The following is a 27784-nucleotide window of genomic DNA, read 5'->3' as shown; positions in this document are numbered from 1 at the left end:
TCAATTGAGAATGTATTGAGTTTATCTTGAAATCGCGTCCAAATCCACCCCGAATACAAAAAGTGATTTGGCGAGATGTTGGCGCTTGAAAAAAACTGTCGTTGTCTTCCTCTGTTCTTTTATGTAGCTTGTGATGTGCCATTGTTCGGGTGTTAGCGCACGTTTTCAAACTGTGAGGAGGGTGTCGGGTGACAATCACCGCCGCCGCTACAAATAGCACGGTGACGTGCGCACAGACACAAACACACACACACGCGCAGTGACAGCGCAGGTCGAAGAGCAGCAAAACGTCAGAGGTAAGAAATTTGGGATTCGTCTTCCTCCTCCTCTTGCCCCACCGATTCCTCCTTGTGTTCTTCCTCTAGTTACGGCTTTGGGTCCTGGCAAGATGAAGTGCGGGGCGGTCGCTCCGTATGACGTCACGTCGTTGCTCAGCGTTTGGGAATCGCGCGTCAGGAAGCATCGACAACGTCAAAAGAAAGAGCAGGAAAGAAAGGAGAGGAGCGCCCTCCCCAAGTGAGACAATTGGCCACAGTCGCCGTTGTTGGTCTCCCGCTCTCGACGCACCCCCATGACGTAGTCGCCGCGCGACTCTATTGTCATGCTGTACACAATTACACCACAGTTCACGATCGCCGAGTCACTATCAAGACTAAAGTCTAGTTTATCCGAAGAATTTTTATGCCTCTTGCCGCACACTGTGACAAGTCCTACGGACAGGGGTGTCCAAAGTCGGTCCTCAAGGGCCGCTGTCCTTCCTGTTTTCCAGCTTTCCCAGGAGCAACGCACCTGATTCAAATAATCAGGATGGTTCGAATGCTGCTTCAGAGCTGGCTGATCATCTGAATCAGGTGTGTTGCAGCCCAGAGAGATGGAATACCGTCCTTCGATCGGTTCTTCCCCATTGACCGATCAGAAGACCGCAGGAATTCATCCTGCTTATGACGAGAGACTGGGCGTAGCGTCCACTAGCCGACAAACAAAAAATGACTTGAACAAAAGGGGAAATATTGTTAAGTATACGTCGCATTTCAATTTATGGTGTAGTTGCTAACTGCTAATACGCTAATAATAATAATAATAAGCTAATACCCGATTAGCAAACGATGTGTTATTGAACAAATTGGTTATCCCAAGTTCTTTTTGGAGAATAGAAACTCAATAATGCCCTCTCCTCACCATCCAGGAAATAATTGTTATTAATGTATGTTTTTTTTGTTTTTTTTTTGCCTCAACGTGACTTTGACAGCTGCTTGTTCTGCCTCCCGTGCCAATAGACTGAATCTTGAATGGAAGCACGTTACAATTCGGTCCGGGTCTGGTCGGTGACGGATTTATTGCGTGACATCTCGCCCAGTCCAAGCCGGAGAACAAACTTTTTTTTTTCTGGTAGCCCGAAGGCAGCGTGACCGCCGTGAACCACAAGACTCGTGATGGTTTGAACAGGCCATAACGCATTTTCTCCCACGCGACCGGAGAAAGTTTGAAAGTTCACGCGAGCGTCTTGTTTTACTTTTGCGAATGCTATTTAAAGATCACCCAGGTCAACGTGTGTGTGTGTGTGTGTGCGCGCCAAGGATCGAACAACAGTGGCACGATCGCTTCTACACCAGGAAGCCCAACGCGCAACAACGCAACCTGCTCAACGGCCACCAGCACAGGTCCACACAAAACACACAATCAGGTACGCACACACTGGTACATTATTAAGTGTATATACAAAATTGCTGCACTCCAGAAGTTAGCCGCCAGAGGGCGCATTGCTAAGTCTTTGGTGCGCTTTCAGGTGAGCCGCCTGCTGCTGAAGGTCGGCCAGAGGACGTTTTGGTGGATGCCGACACCGACGCGTTGTCCTTCCGTCTGTCCGGTGAGCAGTGGAAGGTAAGCTAAAGGATAAATAAACTTGCACTTTCACAACGCTACCTTGACTTGGATTTGTGGGCAAGCGTGTTACTGAAACCACGCGTAACTGAATTGCCAAAAAACGGTTTACCTTTAAGGGGCGTGGCCCAGCGCATGCGCTCAGCATCTGAGTGTGTTTGTTTCGATTGTGGGTGCAATGGACGTGGATGTGTGCTAGTTTCACTACATGCGTGCGAGTATGCGTTTGTCAGTTTTGCTCTCCGTGTGAAAGTGTCTGTTTTTCTGTGTGTACTCAGGATTTCCCGCAGGAACTGGAGTGGAAGACGTTTTTGCTGGAGTGGCACGTGAGCGGCACCAAAATCCAGAAGCTTCCAGACTTCTTGGCATCCTTCAGCTTGCTGAGAGTTTTGGAAGTAGCCAAGAACAAACTGGACCGACTGCCCCCCGACATCGGTGAGGTCCGCCTCGGCCCGTGCACCCTCCGTCCGTCTCAAATTGCCCCCCCCTTTTGCCAGGAAAACTCGTCCAGTTGCGCCAGCTCAACGTCAGCTACAACCGCCTGTCCTGCGTTCCCCCCCAGCTTGGGATGTGCCACAACCTGGAACGACTGGAACTGGCCGGAAACCGCGACCTGTCCGAGCTGCCTTTCGAGGTCACCGGCATCCCTGCTGCTTGCGCTTGCTAGCATGAGTTTGCCGACGCGCTGCGGTGAAAACGGGCACTCAACCAATGGGCTCGTTGGGCTCATTAGCATGTGTTGGCGTTGATTAGCATACGCGCGGATGTGTTAGCATATGTGCTGTGGTGAAAACAAGCTGGTTGGTCTCATTAGCATATGTTAGTAAAGGGCTAGCAACATGCTAGCCACAAGCACAAGTTAGCCCCAAGGTGACCTCATGAGTGACCGGCACGCCCCAAGCGGTCGCTTTCATTTTTAAAAAGGCTGGCGACCCTTGTCTTCGCATCTCCGCGATTAGCTCACCGCCGGTGTTAGCGCGACATTAGCGGCGACGTGAACGCGTGTGTCTGTGTGCCCGTATTGCAGTTGAGCTCTCTGAAACGTCTGACGCACCTGGACATAGCGGAGAACGCCTTTGCATCAATACCCGTGTGCGCTCTCAGGATGAGCGCTCTGCAGCTCCTCGACCTCAGCGACAACAGGCTCGCCGACCTGCCGCAGGACATGGACAGGTAGCGAGCTTGTTCCTGCGCGCGTGTGTTTTTGGGTTTCACTTCATGTTGCGCATGCGTCCCTGTGCGCGCGTCAGGCTGACGGAGCTGGCGACCTTGTTCGTGCACAACAACAATCTTTCGTATCTTCCCCACTGCCTCACTAACATCGCCGCGCTGAAACTGATCGTCGTCAGCGGCGACCCGCTCGTTTGTGTACCCACGAAACTCTGCAGTAACCCGAAGATCAAGTACGCGCACGAATACTGTACATATTCAAAGACGCGTACACGCAGGAAGTGACATGGGTGTGCGTGTTGAGGTTCATTCGGCTGTACGACAGTCCGGCCGGTGGCAAGAAGGAAAAGAGGACGGACGCGACGGGTACGGCGAGCCAAGGACGGGACGAAGAAGACGAGACAAAGGACGGCAGGGAGAAAGAATTCATGGACGTTTACGTCAGCACGCTCGAGGACAGAGGTCAGAGGTCACGTTTCACTACAAAAACATTTTTTTTCCGAGTGTCCTTATGCTGATTACAAATTGTCAATAATTGACTTCTGTCAATAATTGACTTCGCTACTTTTATTTTGTCATTAAGGATTTTTTTTTTCTCAAGTCTTTGTTGATTTTTAAGTGTCAGTTTTTATTTTGAAATGTCACGGGGACTGACATTTTAAACCACAAAATTTCTAACACTTCAAAATAAGTAAATAGTACTCCAAAAATCAAAGTTGACTTCAGCCTTCAAAATAAAACTCTTAACATTTCAGATTAAAGTTCACGCCGCAAGAACTGAGTCGACTTCATAAAACTCTAAAGTAACAAAAACTTTCTTTTGAAGTCGTATCAAGTTAGCACGCCAAATTAAAAGTCAAGTGGACAATACTTCAAAATAAAACCCAACTTGATAACAGTTCCAAATATCACATGACCGGCTGAAATGCTGCCTTTGTCCCCTCCCCACCAAAAGAGAACATGCCCTTCTCCACCACCAAGGTGACCATTTCCTGTCTGCTGTGACCCCGCCCACTGGGAAGCACCACCGCGAATATGCTCATGCTAAGGCGGAATTTGATTGGTGCTCATCCATCATCCTGAAGACATCGCTGTGGTTTGATCTTTTTTTATTGTTGGGAGTCAGAATCTCTTCAGTCATTTCTCATCTTTTATTTTGGAAACCAAAAGATTTTTTGGGGGGGGCGGGGTTTGTTCAGTAACGGGGAAAACTCTCTTTCCCGAATGCGATTTCCAAAGCTTGCTGCCGAAAATGTCATATTTGTAAATGAGGGCTCCTAGTAAAAAAAAAAAAAAATCAAATATGAGCGATAAAATGATTTTTTTGTGCTTTCTTTCAATTCAAATGAAATCATCAACAAGGCAAAACAAAAAGTTGCACTTTTGGGCTTGGCGTCTTTTATGAAAGGTCAAAAATATTTGATATGAGCGGGGAGCCTGTGGTGCAATGGGGCCAGCGTCTTTTTTTTTTATTATTATTTTTTTTCCTTTTTGGCAGTACACTAAAAAATGTGTTGCCGGAACGGGAAAACCCTCCAGGGGGTTCTTTCGGATTAAAACTCATCAGTCATGCGACGTTTCCTCGGAAACAGGAAGTTGCAGTGGCCAACGGTAACGACCATGCTTGGGCCTCTTCAAAATTAAAAAAAAAAAAAGTCTGGAAAAGAATTGGCACATTTCGCGAGCACCCGACGCGTCTCCGGCCGCCGATAGGCCGAGGGCGGCCCGTCAATCACATGCTGCTGTCCTGTAAGAGTGGCTCGATGTCCTCGGCGTCGCTGGGGGGCGTGACCACGGGGCCGGCGTCCTCCTGAGCGGGCGCGGCGAGCACGCCCGCGCCGCCCGGCTTCCTGTCCGCGCACGTCTTGATGGCGGCCGGCGGTCGCTCGTTGATGAAGGCGGCCACGATCAGCGCCAAGACTACGGCGCAGGCGCCAAACAGGAAGGGGGGGCCGGGAACGCTCGACTTCTGCGGATGCACCGAAATGTTTGTATTTCTTCATTTGAGTGTGTGTTGTACACGTGTGTGTCACCTTAATGTGTTGCGTGTCTCGTCCTTCTGCAGGCTGGACGTCGCTGAGCTCCACGTTGAAGAGGAAGAAGATGAATCCGTACAGTGCGGGGCCCAACCCGTTACACAGACCCCGGATGCCAGTGATCATGCCCTGGACCACGCCTGCGGGCACACGCACATATAGTTACAAACGCGCCCCCAGACCCCCCCCCCCCACAGCCCCCACTTCCTGAGAGACCTTGCTGGTCCGGGGCCGCGCTGTGCGAAACCAAGGCTGAGACGGCCGGGAAGGTGATGGAGGACATGGCGGCGACCGTGCCCGCCGCCCACATCATCCTGCATGGGAGGGGGGAAAAAAGCGGCACCGTGACATCCCCTTCATTGTGACTCTCGGGTTGCCCCCCCCCCCACCCCACTCCCGGGGGATGACTCACCAGGGCTCGGAGCCGAAGGCGTACCAGGTCAGCTGCAGGAGCTGGAAGGTCAGACCCAGCAGGACCGTCTTCTTGTTGCCCAACGTACGCATCAGCACGCTGAGGAGAAGCGTCTTCAAAACACACACACGTGCAACGGGCGCGATGCCGCATCAATTACAAGATGGCACGGAGACTTAAGAGTGCCTTGGAAAAGGATTGTGGAGTGCAGATTAAAAAAAAAAAAAGTCAGCAAGTCAGGCACATGCAGGGGCACCAACAGACATGAACAACGTGAACACATACACACACACACACATACACACACACACACATACCTGTGCAATGATGGAAAGGATGCCCACCATGGCGATGAAGGCGGCAATGGCGGCGGGGGAAAAGTCAATGACCTGAAAGACGACAAGGTGCGTACTTGTTAGGTAAGGCGCATCGTCGCGTCAACGGAATGCGTGTGCTTGCGTCTTTCCACCTGTCTGAGGTAGAGGAAGAAGCTGGAGTACTGGCCGGCCTCCGGCAGGTACGACAGGAACACCGTGACGCAGATGAGCAGGACGGTGGAGTCTTTGCCCACGCGGCGCAGCGACTGGACAAAGGATAATGCCGGTTAACCGTCAAAAGTCCCTGGAGCCACCCGATCTCCCCCCACTCACGGCAAAGGGGTCCGCCTGCTCCCAGGAGAGCGGGAAGCCCCAGGTGGTCAGCCGCATCTTGTCGGGCAGCGACTCGGGCATCACGAAGAAGACGAAGGCGATGTCGGCCACCGAGATCACCGTGGCGACCAGGACCACCAGGCTGTCGCCGTAGCGCGCCGACAGGTACGCCCCGATGGCGGGGCTGGTCACCAGGCTGGCGGCGAACGTCGCCGACACCTGACGACACACGCACGGACGGGCCCGGGTGAGGGCGTGGCGGCGATGGCGAGGGGACGCGGCGGAAGCCTTACCAGGCCGTACGCCGTGCTCCTGCGCTGCTCGTCCGTGATGTCGGCCACGTAGGCGAAAATGACGGAGAACGTCACGGCGAAGATTCCTGACACGGCGATCAGGGCAAAGTGCCACCTGAGGACACGTGAGGACAACTCAACACACGGTACACTGCGTACGTGCGCCGCGGCTTTTATGCGGGTGACAACATGTAATGTGAGGGATGACATTCAGCGGCTCTAAAAAGTCTACACACCCCTGTTGAAATGCCATGGGTGGGAGCGAGTCAAAATAAGTGAGATAATGCTGTGGTTGCATAAGTGTGCACACCCTTTTATAACCAGACAATTGAAACTGAAAAAAATACAAACTCCCATTAAGCTGATTTTTTTTTTTCTATCCTTGGTTTCGCCGGATCATTTCAGATCATAAAGCAAGCTTGGATCATTTTGTTATAGTACGTCGATTTAGATGCATTGTATTTTACGTGATCACATGTATGGAAATGCCACAATAATGAAGACATGCACAGACGTCATGATGTAAGCAAGGAGAAGAGAGTTTTGACATCAGGTCGCATGACACAGATGCAGCACACGATAACACATAAGTGCATGATGAAAGTGGCGGAACCAGTGAACACTTCTGTTCTCTTGAGTGCAGCTGTGAATAAAAATTCCAAGCACGCGTTTCTTTTTCAGTTTTCCTGAGGCTCAGAACGCTCACATGATGCACACGTGACGCTCAAGTGACCATCGGCGGGCTCCGTTTGCCAGCCCGGTGTGCTCACCAGGGGCTGATCCTCATGAAGGGGATGGGCGCGCATGTGAAGAACACCGTCAGCAGGAGGAAAAACTTCCTGCCCCAGATGTCAGACAGGGCACCGATCACGGGGGCCGACAGGAACGACAGGAAGCCCTAAGATACGTACAAATGCATTTGCACACGGTGACACATGCACGCAAAAACAAGTGATGAAAAACACACAGCTACTTTATTCATCTTGAAGTGAACGAACACACATTTGTTTGCGCGTACACACACACACAAATACACGTTTATGTTTGTGCATGGGCCCAGCACTCACCTTGACACCTTGTATAAGTCCGTTCATGAGGAACGTGTGCTGCGGGAAGGTTTCGTGAAGAACCTGAAAGCACAGTGACAAAGGTAGTTAGCATTGTAGCCTAGCCGAGCTCACGGCGAGGCAAGTGGGCCAAGTGGGTGTGTCTCTCACAGTCAGCATGGGTGTGGTCAGCAGACCCCAGGCGAAGAACTCCAGGAAGATGACGACGACGGCGTGCGTTACCCTTGCTCGGCCACGCGTGTGCTGCCACCAAAACAAAGAATACTGAAACATTGTCACTTCCTGTTACAACTACTTCCTGTTTATGTCCATCTTTCCCCTTTTCCATTTCCAACGCACAGAACAACAAACAGGCTCGTGAAAAGGATAGGATGTTTTTTTTTTAAACACAAATGATGCTGCAACACATGTACAGTGGACCTGGGCCGACCACAAATAGGAACAATCTGAATAAGCACAATAAATTGCCATTGTTGCCCCCCCCTTCCCTTAAAAAGTGTGAATAAACACCATTTTTTTAAGTGAATATGCAAGGTTTTGGCTAATAGGTTCCCCAAATAATCCAGAAATTAGTGAATCATCAAACGATGAACTGCGACATTCACATTTAGCGTTCATTTCACCTCGCTCAACTTTGCAATGACGTCAGCGACGATGGAGAAGGCAGGAAGAGATTTATGCAGCTCGTTTGTTTACATAGTTGGCATCCCAAATGTGTCAAAGATGCTCGCTGCTCGTCGTGTGACACGACGTTAGCACAGCTCTGGGAGATAATCTTCAAGAGATGATTTGGTGTCTTTTCCTGTAATCTGCTGCATTAGCTGCCATTGTTTGCTGGCGCCCGGTGATGCTAACGTTAGCCGTTAGCCGCCGATGCTGAGCTAAATAGCTTACCGAACTACGGACCAGCATGATGTCGATGTTAATGTGGTCAGCCTCATCGGCGGCGGCCTTGCCCGCGATCATCTCACATTTTGGAGCATCGCTGTCTCGGGGTGTCCGCCTTTCTTCCAGCGTGTCAGGCTCGTCCCAAGTTTGGTGTGCCGCTACGTCCCGGACTGACGGAATGAAACGTCACCTTTCGACACTTCGACGTCTCGGAAGTGCCCGCGGCTCGAGCTAATAATCACGGGTTGAGGCTTAGTTGCTGGCCACGCCAGGAAGACTCGCGACAAACTTTTCCTTGCGTGACTTAACAATTCAAGATGATGTTGAGTTCTCTCGTCCGCCGGCCAGCCAGATGTTATCCCGTGGTGTCATCACGAGCGACAAAACGAACGCACGTTTCAAAAAGCGACGAGTCCTCCCCTTGTTTCAAACTGTTCCCAGATCAGATCACATTTGCATTCTGAGCGTTAATGTCGCTAATCAACCCAACAGATGGTTCTGACTTGGGGTCAGCTCATTTAGGTAATCGGCAAGTTGTTCTACGCGTGACTGCGCTTCCAGGGAAAGCTTCACCCACCCTACAATCACCCGAACGACGCCAATACGTCGACACGCCGGGCTTCAAACCTTACTTTGAAACCTACACCGAAGCTTGATGTTTTGAGCTGCTACTTTTATGATCTTCTCTATCAGGGGTCACCAACGTTGCCCTCCCCCCCAAGGAACACGAGTTTCCAGTTTTTCTGTTCTTAAAATAGCTACGAAGTGATGTAACAAAATGATGATTTTGTAGGGCAATATTGAACTGACCAATTGCAAATGTGAGCTCGACTCAAGCAAAGAAATTAAGATTAAGCAGTGTACAAACAACACAAAAGAGTGCTTGATAACGGACTATGCTGTCATTAATGAAAATGCCAGAAAATATCATAAACACGCAAGTAACCATAGCAACCAGGGGGCAGGAGGTTACCAGCTCACCAAAATGATCCATCACGATAACCATCGTCAACTTGTACACAAGTGAAGTCAATAAGGTGTGGAATGAAGTTATAATCCATATTTTAAATCGTTCCACCTCTATTTTATTACGATTTTGTAATACAGAGCAACTTGAGTAATGCGAGGCAAAACATTATTAAGACCATGATTCGAGTGTCTAAACGTATGCCTGTTTTAATTATTGACTGCGCACGTTAAACCAAGTATTTTAAATAAGATTATACATATCATTAGAGTTACTCAAAATAATGTAGTAACTTCCTACTGATAATAATATCAAAATTTCCCACATTTACCATAAAACTGCAGAATTTTCAAAAAGGCATGTGAGTTAGCAGCTTGTGGCTTTGGGGTCCTCTCTGCTTTGTAGGCGCTAGAACGGAGCCTTACACAAAACAACAACAACTAAAAAGCGATAGTTTATTTTTACGGTGTTCTTTTGTTTACACTCAAACAGCCAGGTGGTTAAAGTAGCGATTTTCCATGGCTTCTACCGCCGCATTGCTTTCGACCGCGTTGGATTACTACAATGACGAAGAGGAGCTCGACAGCGTGGACGACGACGACGAGCGCAGCTTTCGAGGGAGAGACTCCGAAGAAGGTAAGAAAGAAAATTCACCTACACACTCGAAGGAAATCAAAGAACAGCAACAATTCGGCTTCTGACTTGCTCGCGGGGGTGACATTTTTATTTCGATTGCCGGTCTAGTCGCGCGTCTCAACTCTGATGATTGCTTTAGGTAATGACGATGATGTGTTTGAAAATGCATACTACGGGGGGTGATGACTGTCGTGATGTATCGCGATTGGCTGGCTCGCGCTAACAGTCGGATGTATATTTGATTTGGAAGCGGACTAATTGTGGCGATGAGGTTGAAACTCATTTCAACATAGCGATCGAGTCGATCTCGGCTAGGCTAAAATGGCGAATGCTGCTACATAACATCACGCTCACTTGTCTTGTTTTAAATCGTATTATTTTTTTAAATGACACACTTTTTCTCATAATGACGCCTTGAGACGATTGCGCATGTATTAGGCCAAACTAAAGTAGACGTTAGCGGTTAGCATGAGCAGCACCAGCCAGTAGAGCAGACCCCCCCCCCCCCCAACCTTATAGCACTCATTCATTCCAAAGAGACGCGACGACATTACGGCGAATGGCGAATAAAACAGCCGGGACGACGACGACAGGGACGATGACCGCCAACCCAGGTTCGCTGTCAGAACTTCGCACACACACTTTTGGTTTTGGTTTTGGATGGTGTGTCTCGTGTCGCTTCCCGAACCTCTTTTCCGTGTTGAAATTATGCCCCTCACCCCCCTCGTCCTTAAAACAGCTGACCGAGCTAACTTGAGCTAGCACTGGCATCGTGCTATCTTCTTGAATCGATCAAAATGTCATGAAAAGCCAAAGCTTGTTGTGCCCGGTGTCGGATCGCCGAACTTCATTGAACCCGGCTGGCTTCCCTTGACCGACGAAGAAGAAAAAGAAAAAGCCGTGGCAGTGGCCAAGTTAGTTAGCCCAGTCGACCGGCCTCTTCATGCGGCAAAAAAAAAAAAAACTATTAGCTTTCTTGTCACTTGCCCTTTGAAATGACTGTCGAACCGAGACCAATCCCCAAGTTTCGTGACTAGATCTAGACGAGGGTTCACCCGCCTCCTGTGTGGATTCACAAGCCTTGTAAGCAATAATGGCACTACAATATGCTGCACTAAAGTAGACATCTTGATGCGCTATATTTTTATAGCTTATCGCGCTTTCACAACAGCTGCAACAAAGTGCTTGACAGAACATTTAACATTAAATAAATTCGGAAAATCAGCGTTGGAAGAAGTAGAAAATATGAACCATCGTTGGTCAGCCTTGACCGATCTACAGGTTTTGATGCTAATTCCGATATTTAGCAGAATAAAATTTTGATCACCGATTAATCGTGCGATTAATTCTGACTGATTTCACGGTTTGACGTTAGCGTTGACCTTCTGCCAATAGAGGGCGCTAAGAGACTGCGGAACTTGTCATAAGGATGTTGTTGACTTCACTGGAAGCATGAAACATCTGCCATGACGGTGCCGGCCCCCCCCACGAAACTTCGGGACCAAAATCTCGTTTCCACCAAATGATTTTAATAGATCTTACAAGCTGCATTCAGTCGATACTTCCTCCTCCTCTCCTCTTGTTGATGTCCGTCACAGATACGGAGGACGCCAGCGAAACGGACATCGCCAAGCACGACGAAGACGACTATGTGGAAATCAAAGAGCAGTACGTCGTGATCTGACGCCGTGATCCGTTTTGTCTCGGAACACGCCGGCTGCTTGTCACCTGCTCTGAGTGTGTGCGTGTTCTTCACAGAATGTACCAGGACAAGCTGACCTCACTGAAAAGACAACTACAGCAGTTACAAGAAGGTGCCCCTGTGCTAAGTTTGTCTCCGGGCAAGCCGCGCTCGACGCTGACCGCTAACCAAAGTCGACAAAACAACTGTTTTTGTTTTTCAACATCGGCGCATTGGTTTCGCAGGCACTTTGCAGGAGTATCAGAAGAGAATGAAGAAGTTAGATCAGCAATACAAAGAGAGGCTGCGCAACGCAGGTGAGCGACATTTCGAGGAAGGCCGGCTTGACGTGTATGTTACTACAGAGCATCCCCAATCAGAAAAGAAATACGCCCATTCTCATACCAATTACCGATACCGCCGCTCGGCCCTTTTGATACAAAAATTTCCCACCGAAAAAAACCCAATGACGAGATAAATAATTTCCCCAATATAAGAATTTTCCTCAATCATGAATGAAATGATTGCCGATGTTATATTCTTCTAATTTCTAGTTCCTGATTGTAAAACGGCCGATACTAGTCTTCGTTTCCGTCACGAGTACGATACCTTGGAATAAGGTTGGTATCGACACTGGGATGATACCTGGTATCGGTACTCCTCCGTCCTTAATAAAGAACATAATTTTTTTCACCCAAACTTACTTTGAATAGTCAATTGGCAACTTTATACAAATATATATTTTTTTGGACTGAAAATTCATTCATTCATTCATCTTCCGAGCCGCTTGATCCTCACTAGGGTCGCGGGGGGTGCTGGAGCCCATCCCAGCCGTCTCCGGGCAGTAGGCGGGGGACACCCTGAATCGGTTGCCAACCAATCGCAGGGCACACAGAGACGAACAACCATTTGCACTCACACTCACACCTAGGGACAATTTAGAGTGTTCAATCAGCCTGCCACGCATGTTTTTGGAATGTGGGAGGAAACCGGAGCACCCGGAGAAAACCCACGCAGGCCCGGGGAGAACATGCAAACTTCACACAGGGAGGCCGGAGCTGGAATCGAACCCGGTACCTCTGCACTGTGAAGCCCACGTGCTAACCACTGGACTACCGGGCCGCCTCGGACTGAAAATCTTACTATTATTTTTTTTCTCTCAAAAGAAAAAAAATATATTCTTGTCAGGTTATGACGCTACGCACATATGAAGCATACACAGTAAAATGTCAAACAATAATAAGAATAAAAAAAATATACTCATAGCAATAATATTCATAAAACAAAATGCTTCTGTGTGTCGTTTGCAGATCTCTTTCTCCAGCTGGAGGTGAGTGCGCCCGCAAACGGTCAAAACGACCTTTGACCTTTGCGCTCGGTCATGACTCGTATGGCGCGCGCGCCCTTCAGACGGAGCAGGTGGAGAGGAACTACATCAAAGAGAAGAAGGCGGCGGTGAAGGAGTTTGATGACAAGAAGGTGGAGCTGAAGGAGAACCTCATCGCCGAGCTGGAGGAGAAGAAGAAGATGATCGAGAATGAGAAATTAACCATGGAGCTCACGGGCGGTAAGAGCCAACGCCGTTTGCGGCCGGGAGATTTTCTGGATCTCTTCTTCTTCTTCTTCTTTTTTTGTTTCAGATTCCATGGAGGTCAAGCCCATCATGACCCGCAAGCTGAGGAGAAGACCCAACGACCCGGTCCCGATTCCGGACAAAAGACGAAAGCCGGCGCCTGATATCCTTTCCGTCGAGTTTCTTGACGTGGAGAGCGACTTTCTTTGGGTGCCGATCAATCCGCAATTTCCCCCATCGCCGCTGGTCATTCTTTTTCTTATATTTCCCACTAAAACATGGTCGTTATTTATCGGCCAGGTCCATCTAAGTAACGTCGCCGTTTCCATTTGTTCTTGGGCGTGGCGTTCATTTCTTTAGCTTGACCTTAACTCTTCACACCGCAGCTCAATTACTTGCTAACAGAGGACCAGATCATGGAAGATCTCCGAACGTTAAATAAGGTAATCATCGTGGGGGGGTGAGGGGGTGGGGGGGGGGCAAATACATAAACAAACAAACCCATCCGAGCCCTTTTGTGTTCACTCAACGTCTTGCCGCCATTTTGTCTTCTTGCAGCTCAAGTCGCCGAAACGAGCAGGTACGACCCAACCCAACCCACGCCAGCAGCCACTTTTAGTTTCAGAAGATATTTAGCAGTTTTCATTTTCAAAAAAAAATATTTTGAAGTAGCTAACACTCCAAATACACCCCCAAGCTACCATGCCAATTTCCTGTTAATGCCACAAGATGGTGACAAAGTGCTACATTTTCCATTAGACGGGGCTACGGCCTGACTACGTGAAGCTCTTCCCCTCATGTCAACGTAGTTCTTAGGCGCCGCGATGCTACAAAAATGCACCCAAGCACTAGCCCCTTGATTCAACAACCAAGATGGCGTTTAGACTCCATTTCTTCCCCCGGCTCCCCCCCGCAGTGTCGCCGTCGTCTCCGGAGCACGTGCCCTCGGCGCCCATGGAGTACCCCGTGCAGCGCTTCGAGGCCCGCATCGAGGACGGCAAGCTCTACTACGACAAAAGATGGTGAGTCTGCCGCCCCATCGTAACGTTTCGCCCGGATGCTCTTCCGCCGCTCGCAAAAAAAAAAAAAAAAAGTTTCAGATCTCGCGCTCGTCACTCTTAACGGGGATTTGATGTAACAGCGGCGTCCAACCGGCTACGGGTGGCTTTTTCGTCCTTCCGATGTGGCTTTTTTCAAAATGTTTGTTCATTTTTCCCAACGTAATTCAAAGTTTTAAGATGACGCTGCTGTTGTAACATTAAAATGAAAGGCTTTCCTTGCCTCGGCAACCAAAATGCGCCTCACAAGAGAGTGGTGCACAAAGGAGGCAAAATTGGCGGCATCTGCCCAAGTTGAGGGGAGAGCGGACACGAACGATCCAAAACATCCTTTTTCCAAGTTCCAGACTTTCAACACGAAAGCAAGCACGCGCTACGACGACACGCTGTCAGCCCACTTTCTGGATCTATTCACGTTTCGCACTCAATCAACAAACAAAAATGTTGTCGATGTCCCGACACAAACTGCCCAAAAGTTCCAAGTGGCGGCCATTTTAATAAAGAAGGTGAGCGACCGTGATTTCAATGAAGAACTTTGAAAACTCCTCTGCGGCTGATACGGCAAGGATGTCCTCTCACCGTGTTTGCCATTTGACAGTCTTCACGAAAAGGTAAAAGTCAATCGAAATGTTCACGCGTCCGCTTCGTTCTTGGTTGATCTCTTTCGTGCTATTTTTCCACGTTAAGCTAACGTTAAGCTAACGTTACGCTCGTTTCGATTGTTGTTGTATTTACGGCATTTCTTGTGGGAACTATTGCTTAGGGGGGTTTTCAATCATGTCTAATTCTCGATAGGATAGTTTCCCGAAAATAAATTATTTGCCAGGTGATGTATTTGAGATGCCTTTCAATTTGTTCCGTTTTTTTTCTTCACACTTTGTTCCTGAAACGGGAACCGTTGTAAACTCCGATTTTGGCCACCACGATATACTGTCCGTTTATGTGCTGGCTAAGTTCCGTCCGGAAATTATGTCGCGATCTTGATTCACTAGCTAACTGTTTTGTGAGACGAGCGCGGTTTTTCGTCACCATTTTCGAGCCGTTTGTGCGATTTGCAAATGTCCTCTTTGGCACTGCTCGTACTCACCACCAGATGGCAGCATTGCATCGTTCACGGCAGCCACTCTTGGATTGCAAAATTTGAGCGATTTAACGCTTTCAGGGACCGCGGTTACTACAGCAGACAGCCTATCACGTTATCAGGTTATCGTTGGTGCATGAAAGAGTAAAAAAAAAAATAAAAAAGGCGTTCATGTACATGTGTAACTTCAAAACCTTGCGCGTGTTGACACGGTTTTGCCAAGACTGCTCTTCAGAGAAAAGGTTTCCTGCATATGATTTATTTTTGTAGGTATGATCAAATGTTTTGCTTGCCTCTGACAGTTTGAGTTTAGACAACAAGAGATCAATAACACTTTGCCTTCTATTCATCTTCAGCGCAGGAGGGATTTACAATTATCTCCCAACTCTTTGTTCACTGGAGCGGCGCTTCCATTTTTTTTTTTTCCAATTCAAGAGTCTCCCAGTGTCTTAATTTTAAACAGACAATACAATACAATACAATACAATACATGGTGATTTATTTAGCGCTTTCACAACAGCGGCAGCTGTAACAAAGCGCTTAACATGCTTTATTCCACTTATTCCAAAAGCGATTGTATTTGTTTATTCCCCCCCCCCCCCCCCCCCCCTCATAATGACAATGTGAACGCCAGGGAGAAAGGATGTGCCTCCTTTATGTGTCTGGATTCCGGTTGACGGATATCAACGTCCATGGTACTTCATGAGTTTAAAGCCCTCGTGTGTGTGTGTGTGTTTTATTGTCCCCCCCCCCCCCCCCCCCAGGTACCACAAGAGCCAGGCCATCTATCTGGAGTCCAAAGACAACACCAAGATCAGTTGCGTCATCAGCTCGGTGGCCACCAACGAGGTGGGCGCTCTTTCCCCGAGACCCAATCAGACAGAATGTTTTTGTTTGTTGTTTTTCCTTTTTTTTTTTGTCTTACACCCTTTTTGTTGTTGTGTAGATTTGGGTGAGGAAGACCAGCGACAGCACAAAGATGAGGATCTACCTGGGACAGCTGCAGAGGGGAGCGTTCCTCATTCGGCGACGGTCGGCAGCGTAACCCCCACCCCCCCTCGCCCACCCAACCAAAAGTGTAAATTGTAAATTCGTCCAAATGTTCATTATGTTTGTTTAGGCAGTTTTGTCAGATTTGATTCCTTTTCACAAATAAATCTGATCAAGTGTTTTACAAATAGCCTTTGGTAATTTTGTTAACTTGATCAGGATACTTGACTAATTTTGCAATTTTCACCCCCAAAATGTTTTTTTTCTAGAATGAATTTTATCCCGTCATTGCTTTTCCTGTACAATTCCCGCTTTTAAAACCGCATTTTGTCTCTTGTCAGTCGACAGTAAGTGGCAAAATATGTTTTTAAAGATGTGAATTATACATGAAAAATAATGACGGTATCAAATTCAGTCGCCTTTTGGGGCTAAATTCTTTTAAAAAATTATTTCGGGTCGTACTGAGCAAAAATGGACACTTCAAACCAAAACGACAGACTTTTGGGGGGGGGGTATGGTTTCATAAGCCTTTTTTTTGTGGGTCTACTTGTGACGGACAAATCTAGTTAATGTCATATGTCTGCGTGAAAGTGGCATGAGGGCTGACTTTTCAAATTTGGCTGCTGCAAACCAAAACAGTCAACTATCTTTTCTGGCATGATCTCTAAAAACTTTTTTGTGGGTCTGCATGTAGGAAAGATGACCCAATTTCATGTAGCTCATTGAAAACTGCCTTTATGGGGAGTAATTTTGACAGATGAGTTTTCATGTTTTTAGCAATCTGACAATCTTGAGGAGACCAGGAAATGGACTTTGAACCAAAATTGCTGACTTCCTTTGTGTTTTGGGGCATGCTTTTTTTATTTTTTTTTGTGGGTCTACTCATGATAGTCATGCCTACCAAATGTCATGTTGCTAAGTGAGCTGGCATTGGCATTTTGATGGTTGTGAGTGTGAGTGGATGTTCATGTATGCGTGTCCTGCGATTGGGTGGCGACCAGGTGAAAATAAGAATTCCAGGTGGTGCTATTGAGTCCGTTTTTGTGCGGGAAGCGCCTCCATTTTGACCAGGTTGTGTTTTGGCGCCGCGAGCAGCCGTCGCCGCCGCCGCCTCTCATATCTCTCTCTCTCGTCGCTCTCGCGCAGCGGGCCTGTGGAGCGCTCATTGCTTGTGTGCATAAAACCTCACCCGGGGCGTCAATAAAAAAAAAAAAAAAAATTTGAAGAAAAAAAAAAGCAAATTTCCCCCGGCGCCCGATTGCACATTTCCTCTTTCATCTGCCGACACTCCAAATTGAGTATTCGCCACGGCGCGCGTTCAGCAGCTGCGCGCCGTCGGCTTGAGCGATCAAGTAGACAGGCAGGCAGCACCTCATCATTCAACACGACTCAACCGCATAGAGACCTCAAAGTATTTTTGTTTCGGAGAGAGGAGCGTGTAACGGTGGAGGCGCAAAAAGACGAGTCGAAGACTGCAAGAGGTGACGAGGGTAAAAGACGGAGGAGAGGTTGCAAAGTGATCAGATTAGATCAGTTCAAGAGGCAGGCGAGGAAGATAAAAGGTAGACGAGGGCCGAAGAGGGACGGATGACGGTAGGTGAAAGGGGGAAGAGGGGGAAACCAGAGTACCCGCAGAAAAGCCACACAAGCACAGGGAGAAGATGCAAACGCCACACAGGAAGGCCGCAGCTGCAATTGAAGCCAGTCCCTCTGCACCGTGAAGTCAACATGCTAACCACTTGACTTCCAGGCTGCCTAACTTCTAATTATTCATTCATTCATTCATTCATCTTCCGAGCCGCTTGATCCTCACTAGGGTCGCGGGGGGTGCCGGAGCCTATCCCAGCTGTCTTTGGGCAGTAGGCGGGGGACACCCTGAATCGGTTGCCAGCCAATCGCAGGGCACACAGAGACGAACAACCATTCGCACTCACACTCACACCTAGGGACAATTTAGAGTGTTCAATCAGCCTGCCACGCAAATTTTTGGAATGTGGGAGGAAACCGGAGCACCCGGAGAAAACCCACGCAGGCCCGTAGAGAACATGCAAACTCCACACAAGGAGGCCGTAGCTGGAATCGAACCCGGTACCTCTGCACTGTGAAGCCGACGTGCTAACCACTGGACTACCGGGCCGCCCGACTTCTAATTATTAGTTTTCAAATCTTGAAATGGCCTCCCCCGCTCAAAGGCCGAAGAAGGTCCGCGGAGGCAGAAGCGTGAAGGCAGGCCAGCAACTGAGGGGGGGGGGCGCACACTCCCTTTGAAAATGAAAAATTGTGGCCGTTTAATCATACGCTGCTTCACTTGAGCTCAACAATAGGCGTAATGACGCATTCATGCTCAGCCACGGCAAAGCCCAACGTTTGCTTGAAAGGAATTGATTGGCTCATTGTCAGTCTGATGATGATGATGATGATGTCACTGGCCAACGCTCTGCGTATTCACCGCACGGATGCATACACAGAAATATGGAGGAAATGCGTGTGTGTGTGTGTGTGTGTGTGTGGCAGGGACTGAGCTCGCAATGTGCTCGGAGCCACTTGAGTCATTCTGCTGCGTGCGCGCGCGAGCAAAGACAATGACATTAAATCCAACCCGACAGCGTTCGTATTCCAGTGTTACGCAGAGGGAGGAATATGGAAACATGTGAGCGCACAAGACGAATCTGTTGGCCACTTGATTAGGCACCCCTGCACTGTCTAACGGCAGTCCAAAACGGTGGCGGGATTGTTTACGGTGCACCCCTAAAAGGCTTTGTAGGATGCTATGCTAGGCTATTAGCATTTCGTCAATTCTCATTTGAAGATGAACTGGGCAAGATGTCAATTCGACCCGAGTAGCGTTTTGTACTGAGGCGGCTCTCTTGCTATGCTAAGAAGTTAGCGTGTTATTTATTTTCTTTTGGAGTTGAACCTCGTGATTGTCCAAAATGTCAAATTCTCAAGTTGCTATTTCACTATGCTACGCTATTAGTAGACGTTACGATCTGGTGATTTGGCGCTGGATCACGTCTTTCACCGAGTGGCAGGGATCCGTGGCAAACTCTTCCTTTTCAGGGACGCAAAAAAGGAATTCCTGTTCTCCCCGTTTGGGAACATCCCATAATCAGCCTTCGTTTTATTGGATTTCAAGAAGTATTTTTTTTTCTTCTCAGGATTTACTTTTGCAAGGCTGCTGTGGCAACAATGATTAGCATACCAAATTTTAGCATTTAACCAATCCTCTATTAAAGTAGCAACTGATTACGGAGCAAAATTTAAAATCCTGATCAATCTGCGTTCTCACCTTTGTTTCTCAGGTGTCTTATCTAGCTAAATGTTAGCATCCCGACAGTTAGCATGATAGCTTTTGATCCGTTCACAGTTGAATCTACCTGACTACGGAGCAGTATGTCACATCCCCGTCAGTACTTTTTGTGCTTGGGTTGCTATCTTCCGTGATGTTAGCATACCAAATGTTAGCATTTAACCAATCCTCTATTAAAGTAGCAACTGATTACGGAGCAAAATTTAAAATCCTCATCAATCTGCGTTCTCACCTTTGGTTCTCAGGTGTCTTATCTAGCTAAATGTTAGCATCCCGACAGTTAGCATGATAGCTTTTAATCCGTTCACAGTTGAATCTACCTGACTACGTAGCAGTATGTCACATCCCCGTCAGTACTTTTTGTGCTTGGGTTGCTATCTTCCGTGATGTTAGCGTAGCAAGTGTTAGCATGTTACGCTACACAAACACCAGAGTGAAAGGTGCTGCCAGAATGTACTGACAAATGTCAGACGAAAGCGTCCATCTTGATGCGTTAGCCGTGCGAGTGTGAAAGGTTTGTCTTTGCCTCCAAGCACAAATTAATTTGTTGGGGAGGGGGGGTGAGAAGTGCAAATTTTTCCGGCGGTGTGTGTGTGCAGGTGTGTGTGTGTGTCTGCCTCCAAAGGTGGACGCCTCTTGCCCCATTTCATGGTAGACTGGCCGGCTAAATTTGTCAGGCGAAATTCATTCATCATGACTGCCGCCGCGATGTCCATTTTTCTTCTTGTTGGCGGAGGTCGTGGACGTCCTTCAGGCTTCTGTGGGCGTTACGTTAGAAAAGTCTGATGAGCACATTGCGGCAAATAAATGTCCCCTGTTGACAGCGCCGCTCGTCATTTACAATGTGACCTCTGACAAAAATGCGCACGCAGCATCGATTAAGACCCCCCTCCCCGCAAGTATGCCCCCTTTTTTTCCACTTAAAATAAATCTTTTCATAGCAAATGAGCATCAAGTGTTGATGGATTTTCACTATTTGCGGTGGGGCTCGGGTTCTGGTCCCTATTGATAGCAGATGTCCACTTCATCACAGAAGGGTCTCCACAAGACCCCGTGTGTGTGTAATAACAATTTGAAATGGAAAATATGTGTCGTTAAGCGCGAAACACCCCCACCCCAATGTAATTCCCGAAATAAGTCCATTATAACATGCGCCCAAAGTACTAAATTGTAGCTACAAAATAGAGATAACATTACCACAAAAGCTTTGGCCACAAAAATACGACTGCGAATGTTTACAAAAATTCGTACGCCAAATTGGTTGCGGAGGAAATTGTCTTTGTTGTTGATCAAAGCGTTGGACATTGTCTTCGTTCATGACTTGCCACTCAACAACATAGCTTTCGGGTCAGATTGACCCGTAAATATTGAAGGATTAAAAAAAAAACCCTCTATTTATGCTTTTTTTTAAAAGTTAGCATCGCAACTGTTGGCATGCTCTCATTTGATCTTTTGTGCGATGCGGAGGCAGGAGTTCTTCTTCATTAGCGCCTTTGAGATGAAGATGTACGACGAGAGCTCTTAATTGCGCCGCAAATGAAAGCAATACGCTCGCCTGGCCCGGCCGTGGCGTTAATTGATGCGGAATTAGGCTCCGCGTCTTCAGCTCAGGAGCACATTAGCTGCAATTTATGCTGGCTGCGTATTAGAAAAAAAAGATAGAGAGAGCATGGATTAATTGGCAGTCATTTAAGAAATGAGGACATGCTTAACCCTCAAACAACCAACACAGACAAGTTTGCATTTTTTTGATTTTCTTGAAAGCTGCTTATTTCCTTCGTTAATGTGCTCCTCTGATTTGTCGTGGAGGGGCCCGTGAAGTGTCGAAAGATCGTTAGCCAGCGCGTGACGTGTCGCGAGCGCGTCCTCGACTTTTTCACGTGGGGAGGGCGAAATGGACGTTTCCCTCGCGCCCGTCCGGGACGCGCTGACGAGTGAACGACGGAGCCCGCGGGGCGCCTTACTCGGCGTGTCACTGAGGACAAAAGGAACCCAACGAAATGAGGTCACGTTAGCCGCGCCCGCGACCAGATCACCCCGCGGCCGCGCTTTGGTTGCACATTTGGCCTCGAATGATGAGCAATTACATCGCGATGCAAAAAAAACGGTGACATTTTTCAAGATCTGACCTTCTGGAGTTGACTATGTTACAGTTTCACGCTTGGAATTGAGAAGGGGTAGACCCACAAAAAAAAATGTCGGTTTGACAAAATCATTTCATCAACATTTGTTAGCTGTGTCTGTCGTGAGTAGACCCACAAAAAAGTCTCAAGGAGTCATGTGGCAAAAGACACAGGAAGTGTGTCATTTTGGTTTGACAAAATCATTTCACCCCAAAAAAATGGTTTGAATGGACGCCAAATCTTGACGTGATAGAACCCGCTGTGTTGTTCGATTTTAAATTCAACCCCTGCAACTTTTTTGACTCGGCAACATTTGTTAGCCGTGTCTGTCGTGAGTAGACCCACAAAAAAGTCTCAAGGAGTCATGTGGCGAAAGACACAGGAAGTGTGCCATTTTGGTTTGACAAAATTATTTCACCCAAAAAAAATGGTTTGAATAGACGCCAAATCTTGGCGTGATAGAACCCGCTGCATTGTTCGATTTTAAATTCAACCCCTGCAACTTTTTTGACTCGGCAACATTTGTTAGCCGTGTCCGTCATGAGTGGACCCACAAAAAAGTCTCAAGGAGTCATGTGGCAAAATACACAGGAAGTGTTGTCATTTTGGTTTGACAAAATCAATTTTCCCCAGCGGGTTTTGTAGGACCCGCTGGGTTATTCAATTTCAAATTCAGCCCCCCTGAAAATTGTGAAATAGAGTTGACATGTCTATCATGTGGAGACCGTCAAAAAAATGGACATGAAGCTCAGTATTGTTTCTGGTTGCTGTGAAGCAACCATTTCAGCCAGATATTGATTTGGCAGCACCCAGTGGATCGCAGTATATTAAAAAAAATAAAAATATTTTTTTTTTAGCATTTTTAGCTAATTTAGCCATTTTAGCTCAGTTTGACCCTCTCCATGGGTGCTTGAAAGATGAGCTCGTCTGAGAGATTTGAACTAATTTCTGCCAATTTAGAATCGCGAATACAACACACATGGATGATGCCAAATGTCCAAAAATTTGACTTTTGTGGAAACTCGGCCCGTCGGTGGCGTGACGGTGAGATTTGCTGACTGCCCGCGGGGGGGGGGAGGACTCGACGGCTTCAATTCCGTTTGACAACATCAAATGACGCCGTTTGTCTCCATCGAACGAGAGTGTTCGCGGTTGGCGCGGCAGACCTTTTGTTGGTCGTGTTTTTCGTCCTCGTGAGCGCGAAAGCTTTTAGCGGCGCCAGCGCCCCTAAATGAAAAGCCATCAGCCGCTTGTTAAGACGAAGCACTCGCGCCCTCGCTTCAAGTGTCAAAATGTGCCGATGCCGCATCGGCAGCCTGTACGCGAGCCTCGCTCTCGTCAACTGCCATTACCGCGTGACCAATGACACTTGACTGCCGCTCGTCTTGTTAGCATATCGCGTAAGTAGCCTGACATGACGGCGCCGTGGCGACGAGTAAACGACAAGCCAGCGCGTTTGGCCTTCGTCACGGGACGCACGTGACGCAGTGGAAGCCGTCGCTGGACCGAAGCTTACCGTATTTTGCGCACCCTAAGGGGCACCTACATTCCATTTTCTCAAAAGACGACAGCGCACCTTATTAATCCGATGCGCCTTATATACGGATCGATATTCGGATTTCTTGGACGTAGTATTTTTTGAATGTTCTGTAAAGCTCTTTGCTACACCTGCAGCCGTTGCGAAACCTCAATATAAATGAACCCGTATTGTATTGTATTGTATTGTATTTACGTTAGTGTAGCTCCATCTAGTGGATGCATAATGCAACCGCAGCCACTATTGTAGCTTCAAGTCTAACCCTAACCCCACAAAAAACCATTTTATAATCGGCCATTCAGTGACGATGCCCTTTATACTCTCAAGCGCCTTATAGTGCGAAAAATACGGTATTACATATATATTATATATATATATATTTATATATATTATAAAATAACAGCTTTGCTCAAAGTACAATCGAAAATAATAAATCTTTTTCTGCCGTTTTCCAGAAGTAAATGAAAGCTTTCGTTCAAATAATCTGCCACCGATTTAATCGAAAGTTTATTGATCAGAAGTACTCGTGGTATATTATTGGTCTTTAATGAAGTGGTACAAACATCCCTAAAATGGAAAAAACTAAACAAAACGATCAAAACAACTGCTTTTTAGCGTGAAATTTTTTGGTTTTTTTTTCCTTCGAGGGCCGACCGGATAACATCTTGATGAGACGAGCGTAACGGTGATTTATCAACCCCGCGTAGTTATTAGCCCGTCGCCAGCGCGCGGCGGGGATGCATAAATTCATCAGTTGTCGCCGCTGATGATGCGGCGCGGCGTCGGCGGCGGTGTGGGAAAAACGCAACCGAGCCGGAGCGTCACGCCGGGCGCCTGATTGCGAAACTTGCCGCATGGTCGAGCAGTGGCGTCCATTAGCGTTCGTTATCGGCAAGATGGCGCTGAGAGGGGGGGGGGGGGGGCGGGCAAAGGAGGTAAAAGAGAAAATATGGCGGCGGGGGCATACTGGAGAAAATAGCGCGCCTGTTGGCAATCTGCGCGAATCCGAATATTGTATATGTATTTTTGAATATGCCTTCACTAATATACGTATTTCAAAGATCGCATAAAATTGCCGTTCATTTCATGTAATAAGGAAAAGAAATATTTCGACTGGGATGTACGGTTGATCGTTATTGGCCGATTTCTTTTTGCTCTCATAAAAAAAAGCAACAAGTGCCATCAGCTTGATTGATGATTCCCAAGATTTTTGATGCTTTGGATTTTGGCGGCACTCCACTTCCCTGCCGCATTTTCAAACGGATTTTCTTTTCCCCGGGTGACAAATGTCGGCAAAGATGTCGGCCGGCAGGCGAGCGGCGAAGCGGCGCGCCGAGCGGGAAACAGATGTCGACTGATCCCCCCCCCCCCCCTCCCTCCCTCCCTTGAGGGAAGATGACTTTTTTTTTTTGCTCGGCTGCCTTTCACCTCTAACGGTGACCTTTGACCTCCCGGGTTGTATCGCGAGCCACCTGGCTCTTTGTAATACTGCCGCGACCGCTCTCAGTGGTGCATTTACAAACAGCAACTACCGCCGATAAGACGACTACTCCCGGATGTTGACATTTATTGGCTGCGTCTCAATTGTTGCTACTTACTCGCGTGGTGTGGCGTATGTTCGTGTGTGTGATTGTGAAAAATCATTTGTCGTCGCTTTCATTGCAACGCTCCCTCATAAACAATCGAACGTCTCCATTTTCCGTACTTGAAATTTGAGCGTTCACATGATCTATTGGTTGCCGGCTGCGTTGACCATTTTGGCGGCACGGTAGTGCGGGTTGTTACCGGAGAGTCTCGCTTCGTCGCTCCATCTGGAGGACGAGAATGGCTCCCCTGACACTAGTATTTATATGTATATACAGTATGTGTATATATATATATATATAGAGAGAGAGAGAGAGAGAGAGATCCTCTATAATATATTTATAGAGTCTCTATATTTTTTTATATTTTATATTAAAAAAAAATATATATATATATTTATTTAATATATATAAATATAAAATATATTTTTTAAATATTTTATATTATATATATATATATTTATTTATATATTTAATATATATAAATATAAAATATATATTTTTTACGTGAATAAAATAGTTCTACCCCCACATCGATTACATTGATTTCAATTAATCCAATAAAATAAGACAAATACTTTTTGGGAATAAAAATTAAAAGTTGTTGACATGTAATTTTAAGATATTTTTATTTTTTAAAATACCGGTAAGATCAATTAGGCAACGTTGTGTATTTAATTGAAGAAATTCAATAAAAATACAACTTGACATTGATATGAATGACACATTCAAGTAATTTGGTTCTTTTCTTGAGTGCCGCCTGTCAAGCGTCTTTTTTGTTTTGGAACAACACCCCCACCCACAAACCCCCCCCAAAAAAACTTCACCTGACATGCTCCATTTGCGCCGCGGCTAGCAAGACGAGCGGCCGCAGCGGAGAGCTCATTTCGAGGCGCTTCCTCAGCTTGTTTTTTTGTTTTTTTTTCCGTTCTCCACCGGCAGCGTGTCATCAAGCCCATGGCAACCCACCGTAACCCACGGCAACCCGCGGCCACGCGCCGCTCGCTGGGCTGCCACTTAGCAAAGGCGCCCCGAGTCGTCGCGGCCAGCTGAGATTTCAAGTGGAGAAAAACAGCTTCGAGCTCCACTCAAAGCATTTTTTGCAGCTTCTCATGTTGACCAAGACGGGAAACATTCAACATGAGTTGGGTTCGGGGTCCTTGACCCCGAAAAAGCGGGTCGGGGGGGGGGGGTTATACGGTAGAATCAACGAGGGTTGCAGTGATTAGCGCTTTGAAAAAAAGTAGTGCTATGCTAAACAGTTCGTTCGAGAATCTGATAACGCTGACTGTGGAGGCTTTGCGGGTGGGGGTGGAGTTGGGGGGGGGGGGGGGGGATTCCTTCCCATTTTTTTGCTTGATGTCCAGCTTCAGCCGTTCAACAATCCGGAGGTCTCCGTTGTGGTACTTTATGATTCATAATGCGCCACACAGGCGGCCCGGTAGTCCAGTGGTTAGCACGTGGGCTTCACAGTGCAGAGGTACCGGGTTCAATTCCAGCTCCGGCCTCCCTGTGTGGAGTTTGCATGTTCTCCCCGGGCCTGCGTGGGTTTTCTCCGGGTGTTCCGGTTTCCTCCCACATTCCAAAAATATGCGTGGCAGGCTGATTGGACGCTCTAAATTGTCCCTAGGTGTGAGTGTGAGTGCGAATGGTTGTTCGTTTCTGTGTGCCCTGCGATTGGCTGGCAACCGATTCAGGGTGTCCCCCGCCTACTGCCCGGAGACAGCTGGGATAGGCTCCAGCACCCCCCGCGACCCTAGTGAGGATCAAGCGGCTCGGAAGATGAATGAATAAATGAATGAATGAATGCGCCACACATTTCCAGTGGGAGACGGGTCTGGACTGCAGGCAGGCCAGTCTCGTCCCCTGCACTCTTTTACTCCGAAGCCACCGTGTTGTCACGTGCTTTGGCGTTGTCTTGCCGAAATTAGCGGAAAGGGTTTCGGGCAGAAATTTGTTGTATCTCCGAAACCCCGATGGACCTTTCAGCACACACTTCGCTTTGCCTTCTTTCGTCTTCTTCCGCTAAAATGACGGCAAAGTGAGACACGGGCCGACGGCGGCGGCCGGAGGAGCCGTCAATTAGACGACATTATTCACTCGGGCCGCTCATCGCTGAGCCCTGCGAGCGAGCGAGCGAGCGCTCGGGCAAAGTGGAGCGCTTGTGTAACAGTCCTTGGTCCAAAGCGAAAAGGAGGAAGAGAAGAAAGGAAGGAAGGGAGGTGGAGAGGGGGGGGGGCGTCGGATTCCACTGAGGTTCTTGCGGGACAATCGGCTTCAAAACTGGAAAAAATGACAAATTCATATCTGGACGAGGACTCGAGGCGGAGCGAACGAGAGCGCGTGCCGCCTCGGGGGAGGATCTCTGAGGGCTTGTCAACACTGGGCTGGTCCCGCTTCTCATTGGATATTCCTCAAACTGTTCTGCGGCGTCTTTTTGGTTTTGACACGCGAACAAGCCCGATGCCCGCTTTGAGTCACTGACGGGTTGCTCGACATTTGCCGTCCGCACGTTGTCTGTCACGTCGGAGATTAAAAAACAAAAACAAAAAACAAAACAATCCATCAAATCCATCATCAGCCTTCCGGCTTTCACCGTGTGAAATGCATTCGAGTGCCTCGTCGTTGCCTGCAAATGCGTCCACTCCACATGATGGATTTGATGGATTGTTTTGTTTTTTGTTTTTGTTTTTTAATCTCCGACGTGACAGCCAACGCGCGGACGGCAAATGTCGAGCAACCCATCAGTGACTCAAAGCGGGGACGTGTTTGCAGGCAACGACGAGGCACTCGAATGCAGCCAAGCCGCCAGCCTGAAGGCCTCGTTTATATACATATATTTTTTTTT

The 27784-nt window shown here is 47.8% G+C and overlaps 4 protein-coding genes across 6 annotated transcripts in view; 2 read left to right on the top strand and 2 right to left on the bottom strand.

Annotated features, from left to right (window-relative positions):
* The window catches only part of vsig10 (V-set and immunoglobulin domain containing 10), a 172362-nt gene that overhangs the window by 93551 nt on the left and 51027 nt on the right, over positions 1-27784 (bottom strand). The gene's annotated exons all lie outside the window — the stretch shown is intronic.
* lrrc2 (leucine rich repeat containing 2) lies at positions 131-4370 on the top strand. Its single transcript, XM_052069046.1, has 10 exons — positions 131-296; positions 366-516; positions 1578-1684; positions 1787-1881; positions 2160-2316; positions 2379-2515; positions 2909-3054; positions 3132-3284; positions 3356-3513; positions 4007-4370. Exons 2-10 carry the CDS (start codon positions 389-391, stop codon positions 4054-4056), a joined length of 1131 nt encoding a protein of 376 aa, XP_051925006.1. The 5' UTR covers positions 131-296; positions 366-388; the 3' UTR covers positions 4057-4370.
* LOC127602685 (hippocampus abundant transcript-like protein 1) lies at positions 3655-9031 on the bottom strand. Its single transcript, XM_052068998.1, has 12 exons — positions 8404-9031; positions 7660-7752; positions 7510-7572; positions 7213-7340; positions 6443-6557; positions 6150-6368; positions 5969-6082; positions 5817-5888; positions 5500-5612; positions 5304-5401; positions 5085-5227; positions 3655-5020 (listed from the first exon to the last, which is right to left on the bottom strand). Exons 1-12 carry the CDS (start codon positions 8473-8475, stop codon positions 4784-4786), a joined length of 1467 nt encoding a protein of 488 aa, XP_051924958.1. The 5' UTR covers positions 8476-9031; the 3' UTR covers positions 3655-4783.
* suds3 (SDS3 homolog, SIN3A corepressor complex component) lies at positions 9737-16568 on the top strand. 3 transcript variants are annotated; one of them, XM_052069073.1, is made up of 12 exons: positions 9737-10000; positions 11599-11668; positions 11759-11814; positions 11927-11998; positions 12992-13011; positions 13092-13248; positions 13322-13417; positions 13636-13697; positions 13813-13834; positions 14171-14276; positions 16158-16242; positions 16340-16568. In XM_052069073.1, the coding sequence occupies exons 1-12, from the start codon at positions 9883-9885 to the stop codon at positions 16436-16438; spliced, it is 963 nt and encodes a 320-aa protein (XP_051925033.1). In that variant the 5' UTR covers positions 9737-9882; the 3' UTR covers positions 16439-16568. The 3 variants fall into 3 exon arrangements, with proteins under 3 accessions (XP_051925033.1, XP_051925036.1, XP_051925035.1); XM_052069076.1 differs by lacking the exon at positions 9737-10000 and adding an exon at positions 10068-10139; XM_052069075.1 differs by lacking the exon at positions 9737-10000 and adding an exon at positions 10409-10614.

Source organism: Hippocampus zosterae, chromosome 6 (assembly GCF_025434085.1).
Source record: "Hippocampus zosterae strain Florida chromosome 6, ASM2543408v3, whole genome shotgun sequence".
Lineage (NCBI taxonomy): Eukaryota > Metazoa > Chordata > Actinopteri > Syngnathiformes > Syngnathidae > Hippocampus > Hippocampus zosterae.
This window is presented reverse-complemented; position numbering and strand designations above follow the sequence as displayed.